General features: G+C 41.6%; 1 protein-coding gene across 1 annotated transcript in view; it reads left to right on the top strand.

The window, feature by feature from the left end:
- Window positions 1-13,848, top strand: part of LOC124805552 (neuropeptides capa receptor-like) — a 733,846-nt gene extending 719,998 nt beyond the window's left edge. Inside the window, exon 5 of the mRNA XM_047266119.1 lies at window positions 13,843-13,848. Within this exon, the coding sequence (XP_047122075.1) occupies window positions 13,843-13,848 (6 nt within the window). The remainder of the gene's footprint in view (window positions 1-13,842) is intronic.
- Window positions 13,849-18,370: the final 4,522 nt, after the last annotated feature.

Genomic DNA, 18,370 nt, shown 5'->3' with positions numbered 1-18,370 from the left:
GAGGGGCCTGGTTGCGCTCTGCCAGATCAGGGCAGAACACAGAGATTATGAAATTGTTCACCTACCTGGTGTCTTCTACAGATGCCCGTGCTCCTGCATAGAAGTAGCACTCACTCGTAGGTACGTGTAACTGTAAGAACTTTCTAGTGAATGTGCCAAGGCTCTGTGTTTATAAATGAGCAGCCAGATTTCTAAAAGTGACGCCAGTATCTTTCATTCTTATAAACGGCACTGGAGTAAAAGCTATAAATCGGCTAACAAGACATATAACAAATGTGCACCTACACTGCTACACACAACACAGTTCAAGTATGTAACATACATAAAATATTTTGCATTAAATATAGTCACATATCGAAACAAACTTCCAATGTACACTGCTCCTCTCTGCATTGCCCGTACAGTCGCATTTCATTAAGAACATTACGTGCGAGTATATGGCGCGCAAGTAAGATGTTAATCGTGTGGCCTTCAGGCTAGAATCATACCGTCCACCTGTTCAGCTCTTACTTTTTCACGTTACTCTCCAAACTCGACTGATCAGCCTGAAACCCTTCGGTCGGTTCCCATTGTATGTGCGAGCCAAAGGCGCTCAGAGTGTTCATCTAAATTTCTTAATACTATAGTTCAAAATGGTTCAAATGGCTCTGAGCACTATTGGACTTAACATCTATGGTCATCAGTCCCCTAGAACTTAGAACTACTTAAACCTAACTAACCTAAGGACAGCACACAACACCCAGCCATCACGAGGCAGAGAAAATCCCTGACCCCGCCGGGAATCGAACCCGGGAACCCGGGCGTCGGAAGCGAGAACGCTACCGCACGACCACGAGATGCGGGCCAATAATATAGTTGTTAAAGGAAAATGGTTCGTTATCTTCTGACGTTCTTATGGTGGAGAGAAGCGATCTAGGAAAATGTTAAACGTTACAGTTTTTTAAATAAAATCCTTTAGTAGTTCCGATTGCTATATTTTAATAATTATTGCTTACTATTTTTGTCTGAGCAATCAGCAATCTGTAGATATGAAATGGTACAGAAGATTGCACATGAAAGGGAAAATAGTGTAAACCACACTGTCGTGTTTAACAAGAGTAAATGAAGACAAATACAGACGAATTAATAAAATGAGCGTAGTGTCTAATCACAAAACTGGATAACAACGCATTTTCATCAATATAACAAATCACTGTGTACAAAAGCGACCTCAGGAAATATTTTGCATGTCACAAATCAATGAAACATTACGTAAGCAATATCTAAAAATGTAAATAAACCAAATAATATCAAATGTAACCTAATGCGTCATTACACCAGTCTAAGTACATGAAAACAAACCTTCCTTATTCAAACACATGAGAACATCATACATGTGGGAAGCAGCGACTTCAGAATAACATGCGAAGTGTATTTCATTGTGCTTTGGACAGCAGACGCACATTAGCAAATTATTTTTACCCTTCGGAAGTGCAGTTTTGACTGTTCTGCATTTATTCGCAAACTGATTGTTGTGTTAAGGGGACCTGGACGTGAAATGACAAATTTTTGAAAACATTTTTTGCCACCATCTGAAAGACAATTTTACCCAGTTTATAAAAATGTGTTTGCTATCTAACTTTCAGTTGTTGATTTGGTCTTAAACGCTCTTTGAACAAATGTCTTCAAACCAGCCACGCTCATACGACAGGCAAGGAATATCACCATAAACATTTATTGCCTGCCACAGTCATGGAAACAATAAATTCAACATACAGGGACCTTGCACATACAAAGTTACTTAGCAAATGTCCATATGGCCATACACAAAACCCTAATGAGAGTTTCAACAGTTTCAACGAGTACCAAAAGCAGTGTTTGTTGGATGGACAGTACTCAAAATGCGTGTGATGGATGCTGTCATCTGTTTCAATGATGGTGCAATCAGCAGGACGGAAGTAATGGACAAACTAGGCATCCAGCCAGGAAATAATATGATAGCTGCGCTGATTGCCATAGGTCGTCAGCGACTATTTGAAGCTGAAAGGGCTGTGGAAGCCACCACTAAAGAGTCCAGAGTTAGGAAGAGGCTCCTGAAGAAGTCTACAGAGGATAAAGAAACAGCTGGCCAGCAAGATTATACTGTTGGAATGTTCTGAAAGAGGCATATGGTGAGTCAAGAACACTGTGAACATCCTTTTCTCATTTTCTCGAAACTACATTTTCTGAACATTAGGTACATATAACGTCACAAAGGTTTTATCCATGTCCACCAAATTTCTCTCAAGTGAAGAGTGGGATAGTATCTTTGTATTACGCCTAATACTTCGCAGAAACGATCTATGTTTGTCATTCTGTATATAATTTTAGCGGTATTTTTTAGACAAAATAGTAATGTAGTATAATAAATGTTTTTCTATTTCCTCAGATATACTCCAAACTACAACACGATAGGCATAATGTGTTCCTATGAATGTTGACAGCAGCCTGCCACAGTATAAATGCTATTGGACTGATGATGGACCAGAAAGTAGTACCAGAATGGGAATGTGTATTATAAAAATCTCTATTAGGCAAAATACTGTAAATCTGAAACTTTGACAGGTATTTCAATACATTTCCTTATACAGCTTGGGTTAATGTCATTCATTGTTGGTAAAAAAAACCACAACTTCCTTCGCATTGTACATCAAGAGTAATGTTCACTGAGAGCGAGGTATTAAAATGCAGCCCGTTGACGTCCAGGTCCCCTTAAGAAATCATGTGTATTAAATAGTTGAATTTCTTCAATAATGTAGGGCGAAATGCAGGATCCCTACAAATTGGTGACGCCAAGATTACTGAAGAACGCGAGACCCTAGAGACAGTGCGGAGACATACGGTGTCTTACAGCCAAGATGTCAGACAAATTCAGACTGAGATGGAACTGTTACAACTGCAAGAAGATTTGGAAAAACAAATCGACGAACGCCAAGCTAAAACCCAGATGAATTTGGAATTATCTCCGCGAATGTCGAAGAACACTGTACACACTGTAAATTCGGCAACAATTTGTCCGATAGTTGTTCGCGAAGCGGAAGAACGTCACCAACGATCGCACGAAATCTACAGTAACAGTGGACAGCTTAGACGCTAGGGCAGCCGCAGTGCTCCCAGATATTTATACTGAAGCCACCTCCAGAACGACAGTATCAAGACTTGAGAGAGACACTAGTCAGTAGATGTCCAATTCACTGGAACAACGCCTACAGCAGGTATTACGAAGTTAACCTACTTGTTGATAGAACACCTTGAGAGTTCTGGTGGCATTTAAGATGCATAGTTCTAGAGGAGGAAACCTCTGATGCGACGTTATGACGAGCGTGGTTGACGCAACTACCAGTAGCAGTGACGACAGCTGCAGTGGCGTGCGGGAGAACGGACATCAACAGTGTAATCACAGCAGCAAACCACATATGTGCCACGGTAGATAAGGCAATCACGTCGTTAGTAACGAAGATAGCTGGCGAAGTCGACACGGAAGAAGCACCTGCTATTCGTGAGGAGCCGTAATTAGTCATTAGTTAAGAGCTTAGCTGTTTGAAAAACCAAATAGATGCCCTGCAAAAGCAATTTTCGATACTGACGGCGGACAAGAGGAGGCCACCCAGACAGAAGGAAGAATATAGCAAGACACCGTTTCAAAAAAGTTAAGCAGGTGGACAAATGACACAAGAGATGCAACAAAATAAAGTGTGTTGGTTCCACAGACGTTTTGCTGAGTGGGCCCCAAATTCGACGAACTGTCCTGACGGATACGTTCGTCGCACGTCCAATATTGATTTCTGTGGTTACTTCACGCAGTGTTGCTTGACTGTTAGGACTCACAGCTCTACGGAAATGCTTTTGCTCTCGATCGGCCACTGCACAATGCTCGTAATTTCCTATTCTCAGCACACTCTCCAGACCGTGGACCACGGAATATTGAATGCCCTAACGATTTTCGAAATGGGATATCCCATGCGTCTAACTACCGTTTCGCGTTCAAAGTCTATTAATTCCCGAAGTGTGGCCATAATCAGGTCGGAAACCTTTTCACATGAATCACTTGAGTAGAAATGACGGCTCCTCTAATGCGCTGCCCTTTTATACCTTGTGTGCGCGTTTCTGCCACTATCTGTATATGTGCATATCGCTTCCCATGACTTTTGTCACCACTATGTATTGATCACCAAACAGTCAAGACAAAACTCAGTACGCCGCAAATTAAAACGGACGGAGATGTCATAGCAGGTTCTACAAGCCGAGGTGCTACGAGAACCATCTGCCCACCCCGCAGCTTAGATACACAGGAGAACAGACAGGATGGTGGGGACCAGATAAGAAAAGTGTCTCTTAATACAATTAACCATATGAAGGTCACCTTCCTAGCCAATCTTCCGGTACCCGAGAATATCTGCACCCGACCACTTTACGGCAGCAAAAACGATTTTTGAAGAGTTGCTGAAAGCAGGGGTTTTACGCAGATCTCGTCAACAAAAAGGATTGCACTTCAAGCTCACGCGAAGATTATCGCGCATGATCTAGTAAAGTTTGCCACAGGTTTTCTGTTGCATTAACAGAAATCTCGTTTTGTGTATTTGCTTAATTTATTATAGGGAAGTAGTGATTCTGTATCTCAAAAGATGAAAAGGTAGTCAGCAGTCTTAAGTTATTTGTGCATTGTCCTGTAATACAATGCACCAGCCAAACTTCAGCCCGAGTGTGAATTCTGTACCCGAACACGAGATGAATTGACTGACATTCGTTGGAGCCGGGAATCGCCCTGACTACTTTCAAACGATTAGAAACTGATGTGAATAAGGGTGTTTGAAGAGCTCCCAAGAATCGTGTACCTGTGGTACCAGCACCAAAAGTACTTCAAGTACTATCCTCTCTTGTGGATCCTGTCTCCTCTTTAGAAAGCAGATGTGCAGAGTGTACGGGGACCAGGGAGGACTCAGGGTCTTCCTAACCATAAATTTCGCTGACTTCCTCTGACACCATAACCTAAACTAATGGGACTGAGTTCTGCTCTTCCGGGAAAATCTGCTTTGTCGTGCGTCAAGAGGGGGCAAACGCAAAAAGGAAGTGGTCAATCTGTCGTCGTCAGTTCCAGCGTCCATTGAGTGAACATGGTTCAACCAACTGAAGACTGTTGCGCACGTCCGAACAAACGATGCTTGTCGTCTGGGCTCCGAGGACTTACTTGGATCTTCCCAGTGACTGACAGAGAAGCTTGGGAAGACCAACCTTGCACCCACAGTTTCACCGAAGTTCACAAATTGCAGCATTTTTTCCAGAAATGGTCGTGATCTCCTGGTTCTAACTCGAGTGGAAGTACTGAATCGGAAATTTCCAGTGTTCTGTAACAAGCTAGGCTGTCATTTCCTGGACTTGCGCCATAGGGTTGAGAACTGTAAAGTCCTCGTTAGTGGGTCAGAGGCAGCTACCCAGGTAGCTGACTGTATGTGTTGTGCGACTCTACATTCAGTCCAGGCAACGACAGTTACAGAAGACCCCGAAGTATAAGTGTAAGACACAGAAGAATGCCCCCTCCCCCCAAGCGAGACTATTAATCGTAGTAGATAAATGCTGAAGCAATCACAAAAAAGTGCCAGAGTTGAAAGCTCTCCTGAAACGCAGTGAAGCTCGCATAATACTATGCACAGTTGGAACCTGAAAGTGATAACAATGAGGTTTTGGGGGAAAATTTATATGTATATCGAAAGGATACACTAATGGGGAACAGACGTTGTGTATTTGTCGCAGCAGACGAGAACGTCAAATTCACCGAGACAGAAATTGAAGCTGCATGTGACATTGTTTGGACAAGACTCACTATCTGGTGTGGGCACAAAATGATAAATGGATCCTTCTGCCGCCCACCAGACTCTTCTCCTCATGTCACCGAAGACCTTAGTGAAAAACCTCAGTTACCTTGTACGTGAATTCTCAAATCATACTTTAATCAACCGTGGCGGCTGTAATCGCCCTGTGATCAGCTGAGGGAATTATAGTTTTGTTAGTAGTAAGTGTGACAAGATCCTGTGAAACATTACTAAATGCCTTCTCTGAAAACTACCTGCAATAAATACACACATCTAAAAAAGTTTTGCATCATCCCGGTTCCCAGAACTCCTAAAGATAGACGTTAATTGTGGACAATGTATCACAGACACAGTCCCTTTGACTGTTCAAAGATGTCACTAAACCCACCCAAAGATGTAAAAAAACCATGCATGGGCAGCACCTGTCAGACGCAGGGGGTCTGACAGCCGATCAGTTTCACTTATTCCACCAGGAAGGATGTACACGGCTCCTGTTGTCTCTAGTTCAACCGTCTACGGACGGTCAATACTGCGATTCGATCGTGTCCGCATTGTTACTTTCTGCCAGGAAGGGCTCTCAACAAGGGAAGTGACCAGGCTTCTCGGAGTCAACCAAAGCCATGTAGTTCGTACACGGAGGAGATAAAGAGCGACAGGAACTGTCGATGACATACCTCGCTCAGGCAGTCCAAGGGCTACTACTGCAGTGGATGACCGCTACCTACTGTTTATGGCTTGGAGGAACCCTGACAGCAACGCCACCATGTTGAATAATGCTTTTCGCGCAGCCACTGGACGTCGTGTTACCACTGAAACTGTACGTAATAGGCTGCATGATGCACAACTTCACTCCAGACGTCCATGGCGAGGTCCATCTTTGCAACTACGACACCATGCAGCGCGGTACAGATGAGCCCAACAACATGCCGAATGGACCGCTCAGGATTGGCATCACGTTCTCTTCACCGATGAGTGTCGCATATGCCTTCAACAAGACAATCGTCGGAGACGTGTTTCGAGGCAACCCAGTCAGGCTGAACGCCTTAGACACACTGTCCAGCGAGTGCAGCAACGTGGAGGTTCCTTGCTGTTTTGGGGTGGCATTATGTGGGGCCTACGTACGCCCTGGTGATCATGCAAGGCGCCATAACGGCTGTACGATACGTGAATGCCATACTCCGACCGACAGTGCAACCATATCGACAGCATTGGTGAGGCATTCGTCTTCATGGACAACAATTCTCGCCTCATCGTGCACATCTTGTGAATGACTTCCTTTAGGATAACGACATCGCTCGGCTAGAGTGGCCGCATGTTCTCCAGACATGATCCTTATCCAACATGCCTGGCATAGATTGAAGAGGGCTGTTTATGGACGACTTGACCCACCAACCATTCTGAGGGATCTGCGCCGAATCGCCGTGGAGCAGTGGGGTAGTCTGGACCAACAGTGCCTTGATGACTTTGTGGATAGTATGCCACGACGAATACAGACATGCACCAATGCCTGAGGACGTGCTACTGGGAATTAGAGGTATCGATGTATACAGCAGTCTGGACCACCATCTCTGGAGATCTTGCTGTATGGAGGTATAACAGGCAATGTGCGGTTTTCATGAGCAATAAAAAGGGTGGAAATGGTGTTTATGTTTATCTCTATTCCAGTTTTCTGTACACGTTCCAGAACTCTGGGTACCGAGGTGATGAAGTGTGTAGTTTGAACCCTAATCATGATGGAAAAATATTCGATCTATTGGCAACAAATAAACCTGAACTCTTTGAGAATGTCCCCATCTAAACTGGTTTCAGTGACCATGACATAGTTCTGGAAAGGTTGATTACCAATGTACTAAATATACTAAAACACGTGGAAACATATGTACGTTCAGTAAATTAGGTAAAAAAGCAGTGGTGTCGTATCTCAATGAGAAACTTGAAACTTCCAGCATAGAGAAGGAGCATGTAGAGGACCTATGGCTCAAGCTTAAAAGCATAGTGGTCAAACGCTGGATAGATATACGAGTATATCCAGAAGAACAGTCCATAATGGTTTCCGGAGGGGGCTCTCCATGGTATACAGTCACTCTAAAGACACTTGTGAATAAACAGAGACTACAGAAAAATAGCTGTAAAACAAAGTCTAGGACTGCAGGTACAGAGTTGCTGAATGAAACGCGTTGGTTTGTCACGAGAGCAGTGCATGAAGTCTCCCGCACCTAACGTAGCATAATATTTTAAAATGATCTTTCACAGAATCTATAGAAATTCTGACGGTATGTAAAGGCTGTTATTGGCACCCAAGTAAGTGTCTAGTCACGCGTGAATGAGACAGGAACTGAATTTGGAGGTACTAAAGCAGAAGCTGAAATGTTAAACTCCATTTTCAAACTTACTTTACAAAGAAAAACCTAGGAGAACTGATCAAATTTAATCCTCTTACCAACCGACAGATGGGAGAAATAGGTTTTCGTGACAGTGGTGATGAGAGCTAAAATTGTTAAAACTGAAGAAAGCTCTAGGGTCCGAAGGAATCCCTATCACATTCTACAGTGAATGTGCACAGGTCGCACCCATTTCCAAGAAGCGTAGTAGAAGTGACCCATAAAACTACTGTTCAGTATCCTTCACATCGGTTTGTTGTAGAATCTTACGACCTATTCTGCGCTCAAACATAATGAGGTATCTCGAACAAAATCACCACCTACATGCCAACCAAAAAGGATTCGAAAAACATTGATCATACGAAGCCGACATCACAATTTTCTCACTTGACGTACCGAAAGCTATTGATCAAGGCAGTCATGTAGATGCTGTATTTCTCGATTTCTGAAAAACAGTTGATTGAATACTACAGCTACTTATTGTCAAAAGTTGATCATAAGGGTTACCAAGCGGAATTTGTGACCAGGTTGCTGATTTGTATTAGAGAGGACGCAGTATGTTATCTGTCTTGGATGGAGAATCATCTTCGGAAGTAGGAATAACTTCAGTCTCCTCCAGGGCAATGTGTTGTGATCCTTGTTATTTATATTTTACATGAATTAGCTAGTGAACAATATGAATATTAACATCACACTTTTTTGCAGACGACGCAGTTATCTACAGGGAAGTACCGCCTGAAAGGAGTTGCATAATATTCATTCAGATCTTCATAAGATTAAAAAGTGGTTCAGAGATAGGCAACTTGCTTTAAATGTTCAGAAATGTAAAATTGTGTACTTCACAAAATCAGAACATGTAGTATCCTATAATATCAGTAAGTCAGAGGTGGAATTAGCCAGCTCATACAAATACGTGGGTGTAACACTATGTAGAGACATGAAATGGAATGATCACAAAGGCTCAGTCATGGGTAAAGCAGGTGGTTGACTTCAGTTTATTGGTAGAATACTGGGAAAATACAATCAGTCTACGAAGGAGATGGCTTAAAAATCACTAGTGCGATCCATTCTACAACACTCCTCAAGTGTATGGGACCTGTGCGAAATACGACTAACAGGGGATATTGAACGCATGTGGAGAAGGGTAGAACAAATAATCAAAGATTTGTTTAGCCCATGGGGGGAGTGTCACAAAGACGCTGAAGAAATCCAACTGGCAGACTCATGAATGTAGGTGTAAGCTATACTGAGAAAGCCTGCTTACAAAGTTACAGAAACTGGCCTTAAATTATGACTAGAAATACACTGCAACTCCCTTTGTATCGCTCACATAGGGATTGTGAGAAAAAGATTAGATTATTTACAGCACATACAGAGGAATTTAAGCAATCATTCTTCCTGTGCTCCTTATGTGAATGGAATGGGGAGAGGCCCTAATGACTTGTACATTGGAATCTACCGTCTGCCATGGCGTTAACAGTGATTTTCAGAGTAAGAATGTAGATGTAGATGAAAAACACGCACCATTCCAGACTGCTTCCCGGTACTGAATGTAAGGGATCGTACAAGCAAGAGCCTCAGTCTTCAGCACGAGCGATTGTAAGGAAGCTTACAATCAAATATTGGTAGCAGAAGAAGACATTCCAAAGACAGCAGTGGCAAACCTGTTCCGTATTTTCGTTTATTTGCCTATTGCATTCCGTTTGAATAGAGCCGCACAGATATGGCAGTATTTTGGAGACAGAGTCTTAAGTGAATTCAAATTTAGCTTCGTTCATCACGACGATCTTCTGATATTTTCCAAGATGACAGCATTGCAGGTGGAACATCTCAGAACAATGTTCAACAGAATACGTGAATATGGAATAATAGACATGGAAGCAAAGTGTGTTCTGTGACAGAAGCAAGTGATGTTCCTCAGACATACAGTTTCAGTGGCTGGAATTCGTCTGTTAAAAGATAACATCTACACTGCTTGTAATCCAGAAACAGGGGCAGCGACAGCAGACGTAGTCTATGGTAAGACTTTAAACGTACTGTTAGAATTTTTTCAACACGGTAAATACTGAGGGAAACAGAACTGCCACATTTTCTAAAGCAAGTGAAGGCCCAGATTTTCAAGCTGCACCCTTCATCGGCATCACGTCTTGGGAAACGTAAAATTTTCCCACACAGAGATCTGAAAGCAAGCTTGCAAGTAACGCTAATGACAAAACTAGTGGAGAGACTGGGCAAGAAACCACAGCGTCACCGTCAGTTCTGCAAGCAAATCCGAAAGAAATGATGAAGACACCAGCCGCCTACGCCAGAGCAGGCAGGCCACTGCGGTACAGGTACCCACACATTCCAAGGTTTCCGGTCTACCATGGTGTGGTCGGAGGGGAGTCATGTCTGTGTGGGAAGCAACGTCTTCAGAATAACGTGCAAAGTGTATTTCTTGTACCTTAGACAGCAGACACATATAGATTATTAACTCTTTGACATTGTAGTTTTCAAAGATCTGTGTTTATTCGTGACTTGATCGTTATGTTAATTAATCATGCATAATAAATACACTGAATTCAGAATTGTTGATTCATTGCTTCAGCAACGTAGGGAGAAATGGAGGATACCCACATACACATTGTACAGTAACACTGTACCAATTAATAACAGCATGTGCTTGGTAGAATAGCAAGATACATTATACATAGTGCACATTCATATTATCAGTGGGGTTATGTAGATTGCTATGTTTGATGTGTAACATACCTACACTATACACTGTGTAAGATATACTTAGAGTATCTACTACGAACTGTCCGTTGACTGAAAGTCAACATGTACATGTTTACAAATCCCTCCTGTCTTTTGTTCGGTTTTCCTTAGCATTGCAATATACAAAACCGACATTACGATTACTCAACACTTTAAGTTAACTTTATGTTTCGTGTTTCTAGGAACTAAGGGAGCATTTTGGTGTTTTGATTTTATGCTGAATGAGAAATTTACCGTAAATATACCAATTGTCGTAAGCTTCATTTAAACTTTCAGATACGTAGACTGTGGCCATCTAATCTCATCTTGGACCCTATACAATAAGAGTGCTTCCTCATCTTAAATCTCTTGAGTGTTTTATGTAAGAAGTTATCTGCTTCCCGGTTTTATCTGCTATTATTGTAGTCCTCTTAGTTTCACTAAATATTTGTATTACAAACATACACGTTTCATTTATATATTTTTAACACAGTGCCACCTATGGGTACGTAGATTTCCCGTGAGCTTGAGCATGTAATAGCAGTCAGTGTATTCGTTGTTCTGAATTGAGCATACATCACTAATACTGAGTGATAGTACAGTACAGCAGCAAGTATATTCACTTCTCTGTACTGGGTACATAACACATGGTCTTAAGTGGTACAGTAGTACTGTATAGGATTAATTACATTCTTACATGTCTGAAGAAGAAAGGATTGTCTTCTTAAACATACACTGCTGTAATGACGCATTTATACACATATTCAGTTATTCTTAAGTAATGTTCCATCTATCTGTAACATCCATGCCGGCCAGAGTGGCCGAGCGGTTCTAGGCGCAACGGTCTGGAACCGCGAGACCGCTACGGTCGCAGGTTCGAATCCTGCCTCGGGCATGGATGTGTGTGATGTCCTTAGGTTAGTTAGGTTTAAGTAGTTCTAAGTTCTAGGGGACTTATGACCACAGCAGTTGAGTCCCATAGTGCTCAGAGCCAACCATTTGTAACATCCAAAACATTTCCGGTAATCACTTTCATGTACAAGCACATATTACATTGATGACAATGTGTCTTCATCCAATGTTGTGTTTAGACACCAAACTCATTTAATTAACTGGTAAGCATTTGCCTTCATCTACCTCTTGTTGAACTTATCCGCTTTATGTGCCATTTCCTGTAACATTTCAGATCTGAAGACGGCTGATTGCTCAGACGAAACTGTTTATCAATGATTGTTAAAATATTGCGGCCTGGACTATTAAAGTATTTTATGCAAGAAAACCTTTGATGTCTAAAAAATGTCTATTAAAATAAACGGAGTACAGTGTATGAGAGCTTGCTACTCAGAGGACTGCTGCTACAATTTTCAATACATTCTTAATTATTCATAAAGAAATGTTGATAAATGAAAATACACCTGCACCTCACTCGACCTCGTACACTACATATCAGCTAACATTTGATCTCTCAATAACGAATTAAGGTTTGGTAGTGAACACAATGCCTCCCAGAGCCAAAAATGTTACAAGCTACTTTCCAGAATAACGAGTTCTAGCAAGGCAATTGCATCTGTGTTTTCATGTTCCTTATTTATTCCCCCTACTGTGCCACTTGAATTGCTGGCGGTACCTGCGTACCTCCTCAAGTACAATTTTAGTGACGTTTTTACTTCCTAGTTTGCTCATCCAACAGAAATTTTGTGGGTTTATATTAAACACACGTTTGTAATCATAAAGATATTATCTTGCATTTATGCTGTGGAGGCATTCCGGTGTCATATTGTGTAGTAAAGAGACCGCTGGAAGTACACAGGTTCGCAGACGATGGAGACGGCGAGCGGTCTATTTCTTCCGTGGAATGTGATGGATTCAAAGACAAGAAATGTGAACCATTAATACGAGTAAAATAAATAGCTGTAACAGTTTCAGTGGATGGTATGGTGTTCTAGAAGTTAATTCTGTTTACAAAGCAATATCATCCGATTAATGAAAAGAAAAGACGCTTCAGCCTAATAAACGAAAAAGAAGATAAGATTTTAGCTCTCAGTCGACGTAGCGATCATTAGAGTTGGAGTGCAAGTGATGACTGTGGGAAGAATGAACTTGATTGTCGTGTCACTGGGCTTACGTCTTCAGCAAACAATAATTCCTTGAATGATGTTCTTCGTGTTGAGGCTTTATAAATTTTTTTGCTAGAGTCGTGTGTAAGACCTTCCAGTCAGGATTTTATGTCTTCCAAATACCGTAAGCATTTATGGTTACTGTATCCATCGCGTACAAAAAAATGCTGTATCAGTCATGCACAAGAATAGTCCTATATTATGAATAATCACTTTTCATTTTGTCCATTGTATCAACAGAACCCTTGGTTTTATTGTCGTGTAGAACAATATCGTGTCTGAACTTCTCTTTTTCCTGTACTGCAGTTGTCATCATGACGTTCCGAACTCAAAAGGATTACTGCCTTGTCGTTTTCAGGCATATATGATACTAGGGTAATATTTTCAATGAATGCAAACATAGATGAAAACTGTGATTTTAGTGGCACTGGTTGAAGTTCAAATGGGGTTTCGAGATTGTTTTTATAAGAGCGCTAATCAAAGCTAGCCCCTTTTTCAAGGCCTCCTGTGCAAGTGAAACAATCATAAAAAAAGTTCTCCATTGTATTATTATATCCAGTTTCTAAAGGAGCTGTAAGGTCCATTACAGCTCTAGTACCTTGATTCATTTCCGTAGATCCTTCTTTCCCTGTGTATACCTATGAAACTGAACATTTCTGATGTACTTGTTAGGATCCAGGATGCACTTTCGTTTGTTAGGAGGATGAATTGCAAGACATAGCTGGTTAACTACCTCTGCTTTTTGGACTGTGTATTTTATAACTTTTTCCACTGTTTTAGGAATAATGAACAATATGAAAATCACCATCATCGAAGTCACAGTCCTGGAAGTCATTGTGAGATCGCTAGTTTTAGACAAAATGTCCCGTTGCTGACGCCTGCTTGGGTGTTTGTACGGTGACTGCCTGTCATTTCATTTTTACTGTGTATGTAGGTTTCTCCAGTATCTGAAACTTATCAATCACTACTTTATTGTCCCTTCCTTCACAGACATCTTCAACCATGTCCACTTCTTCCACATTGCCTTCTACTTCTGAACAAACAATCTCTACACCACCATCTTCTAGTTCTGATTCTACTTCCGTTATTAGCATTACTGCTTCAGCATCTCGTTCACTGCACAAATCATATTTCTTCTGTAACTTTAGATTTTTCGCTATGTTCGTTTCACAACCCAACATGCCATGATGGCAACAGAACTGAAGGAAATAACAGAGAAAAATATTTGGTTTAACGTTACTGCACACAACAACGCATTAAAATTTAAAACAGTCGTTTCACACATGTACCAGCATAGCTTTCTGAAAAGTGCTTTTATAAAAGTGTGTTTTCTTAACACACCGAATCCCAAGCAACCTACCAAAAGTCCTCTATAAACATTGCAGTTGTTATTTATTACATATATAAATTAATGTAAAATAATTCAGTAATGATAGTGATTAACAGGTACAAATAGTAAAATAGCTATGTTGGGGTCCTGTAGTACCCACTTGGTATGCAGAAGGTTAATAAAGTAGGGTGCTGTTTTGCGATGAAAATATATTTTGAAGGTTTTCACAGTTAATTTAAATTTAAATAACTAACACAGATACAGAGCAATAGAGTGCGCCAACTCGTGAGCTGAAAAGCTATAGCACCATCAATTTGTTGGGCAGCTAGAGGGAAACTTCAGATTTCTGCAGGTACACATCACAAAGAAATGTAGAGCAGCAGACAAACGATATCGTTAGCAATTGGTGGCAGGGATTTAACACCGTCATAAAAATCACATTTTATAGGTTGCATTAATCTGCTGTTCTTTGAGAATTTCCAACAATGACGTCGACATTTGCGCTTATCGGTCTTCTGGCAACAGCCTTGCTTCGTTGAATACACCGGTTGAAATCATTATTTAAACAACGTCAGGTGTGGCCGGTACTTGGATGAGTAACTGCCTGGGTACATCGCGCACTGTTGGTAATTTTCCGTTTGCCTTTCCTTGCAAGGAAGAGGAGAATGGTGGTGACGAGAAGTTCCAGATCACCAGCGCCAATGTCCTGAATTTAATTCAAAATCTCTCTGCACCGTCTCATGGAGTGAGCATGAGCATATGTGACACTAGTGTTGGTGATCCATCCGTCAGATGGAGAGTTAATTTCGGTGGCCCCAATGGTGCTATTCAGGAAGAGTATGATACATGTCGACACTGGTTTCCACCCTCCCCCTTCTCACCTCATCATACAACAGGTACATTAGACCACATTACACACATTCCCTTTACAGTCTTCCGCGTATATCGAACACACTTAACAGTCAGATTTAAAACGTCATGGAGGAAATGTGCCAGAAGGATAGGAAAAACCTTTCCAGTTAGGTGACTAGATGCATTCTTTAGAGTCTCCCAACCAGTCAAGACATATTACTTTACTTTTTATCCGATATCTCACTGTAGTCGCAGCGAAACTGAAAGCAATCATCACCAACAGAGTTTTTTTTTCCTTACAGGACCACATTATAAGAGCCCTGCATACTCATGGGCCATACAGCTGCACTATCCAGATTTCGGTTGAATATTACACAGTAGAAGCTTTAAATTCAAAATAGTAATACTGTTTAGGATTATATTAGGCACTGGAAATACTAAATCACAGAAATTTCTGGACGTATGAAAAATTCATTCATCATTATTCTTCTTTGTTGTGCCATTGTTATTATTATAATTTGACGAAAGTATTATTTACTTGTTACGTTCCACTGTGGGCTGCTATACGTTCTGCCACATTATCTCCGACAAATATTGTTTCTGTTACATTGTTAACAAAGTTCGTCTATTAATCGTCTGTTGTTGCACTCTCGGACAGTGCTGCGAAAGTGCCTATTTACACGTTCCTTTTAGAGCACAAGAGTCCGAGGAGTTTCACAGTCTGACTATTCTTGCTACCCCAATCTCGGTCCTGGGTGTTGCATGTGCAGAGGGCGTTCAAAAAGGTTTGCACAGTCGCCTCTCATTTTTTTTTATTTTTTGCAGGAGGAGAATGAAATTTTTTGTGAACATGCTTAGAACATTTAGGTTTAAGTTGGTGTATAAAGTATTTTATTTTATTTACATGTGAGCCATAATGGACCGTGAAATAGATGTCAGTTTGCGACAACGGTCGGTGTTGGAGTTCCTCTTCAAGACCGCCGATGACTCTGCCACATCGATTCACGGGAAGTTGCTCCCTGTTTATGGGGAGGACACAGTGTATCGCAGCAGCATCCAGCGAAGGTGACTTCTCTCATCTGGACAATCCTCGATGTGGTAGACCATCGACGGCAGTGAGTGATGTGACTAAGGAGACCATTGATCAAATCATCCAAAATGACAGATGTGGGACGACACGACAACTTGCTGAAATGATTCGTTTGTCATTGGGTAGTGTGGTATCACTGGTACAATAACTAGCGTACAGAAAAATCTGTGCACGTTGAGTGCCTAGATTATTGGCAAGAGAAATGAAAACGATGAGGAAGAATGCGTGCGAGGGTCTCATGAAGACCTTTGCTGAAAAGTGGAAACAGTGTTTCGACGGCGTCACTATCCAGGATGAAACATGGTTGTCTTTGTCCGAACCTGACAGCAAAACCCAATGCATGGAGTGGCGTCATCCGGGTCCCCTCAAAAGAAGAAACCAAGAGTTTCACGCACAGCAGGCCGAAAGGTGGTGTCATTTTCATTGCCTTTTTGGAACCTGGCTCCACAATTAACCGGAACCATTACTGTTTGTCACTGGACAAGCTGCGACATGCCATCAACACCCACAGACCACAGCTTCAGGGTCAGCTAATCAGACCACACCATGACAATGCCAAACACCATACAGCCCTTATGACGCAGGCGAAAATCAGGAAAATGGGTTGGAAGATTGTTCCTCATCCTCCATACAGACCGAACTGGGCTCCGTCTGATTTTTACCTCTTTGGTCGACTGAAGGTCCATCTGTGCGGTAAAACATTTGATACTGAGAAAGACCTTCTTTCCTGTGTCAAGCGATGGTGTAAAAGTCAATCCCCTAATTTTACCAAAGTGCGTTTACTTCACGGAAAGAACGTTGAGCCAGATGTGTCACAGCTGATGGAGGCTAACGTTTAGCTAAATGCTCCAAGTATGTTCACAAAAAATTTCATTCACCTCCTGCAAAAAATGAAAAATGAGACACGACTGTACATAACTTTTTGAACGCCCTTTGTAACTAGAGGCACGTCTAATATCCATGCGTGAAAGTACATATGCTGTCATACGAATGATGGCGCTAGAAACTGAAGCGTTAACTCACAAGTGGATCTTCAAGTAGTGAAGACGTCCACATCTGTGCGCTTCACAGCTCCCAGGCATGTTGTCAAAATGTTGTTGAGACGAAAGAAGGTATAATATTGAGAAGCTATAATATGGCAACATGATGCAAAGAACACGTGAGTGTTTTAGTTGAACAATATTAACTGAAGCCGTGTCTTTTTGACATCTGAAGTGAAGATTATCACAGTAGGAGTAGACGTGATACAGCGTTAAACGAAATATGCCGTGCATTAAAAGAGTGTAGGCCATAGACAGCGCTAGAGGAAATTACTAAGAAGTTAGAAACAATGCATTCACAGTACTGGCGAGAAAGACATGTTGTTGACATCTCAAAGACAAGTGGCGCTGGCAGTGATGAAGTTAATGTACCAGAAACGTACTTTTCTCACTGTCTTCGATTAACCAGTGGTATGGAATCGGACACAGGTATACTGGCAGCTCGCTGCTCACTGCTTTCACTTCGCAATTCGCTGCCCGCTGTTAGCCTTGTTACATTTATGCGGCAGCCTCGCTGCAGTCACACAGCTGCTCACTGGTCGTGCAGAGCCTCACTTATCAGCCAGGAACCTTTATCCTGCGGCAGTTCACATCGTTAGTTGAGTGTATTACTTGCAACGTATGAATCAAAAACTATGTCCTATGCATCGGCTGACGACAATTATTAATAGTGGTTCGTCCACATCATAAATGTGGTAACTGATAACGGGAATAAAGAAGAGGTGTGAATATACACTTCGAATGTAGAGGGTCCACTCTCACCAGTTCCAAAAGTAGCTCGAAAATTACGTAGAGCACTTTTTCAAACAGTTAAAAATATTGTAACAAATTATTCAGTTTATTTTAAATATTATTTAACCAGAATAGGTAAAGATATGAAGATTCGACTCAAAATTATTAGCATACTCTCCATTGTAACGCGTTTCAAAGGCCAACTCACTCTCAGATAATATTTCGTCGGCTTTTATCCACATCTACTTCATACACTACAGGGTG

Source organism: Schistocerca piceifrons, chromosome 7 (genome assembly GCF_021461385.2).
Source record: "Schistocerca piceifrons isolate TAMUIC-IGC-003096 chromosome 7, iqSchPice1.1, whole genome shotgun sequence".
Lineage (NCBI taxonomy): Eukaryota > Metazoa > Arthropoda > Insecta > Orthoptera > Acrididae > Schistocerca > Schistocerca piceifrons.
Note: the sequence above shows the minus strand (reverse complement) of the source record. Positions and strands in the feature narration are given on the sequence as shown.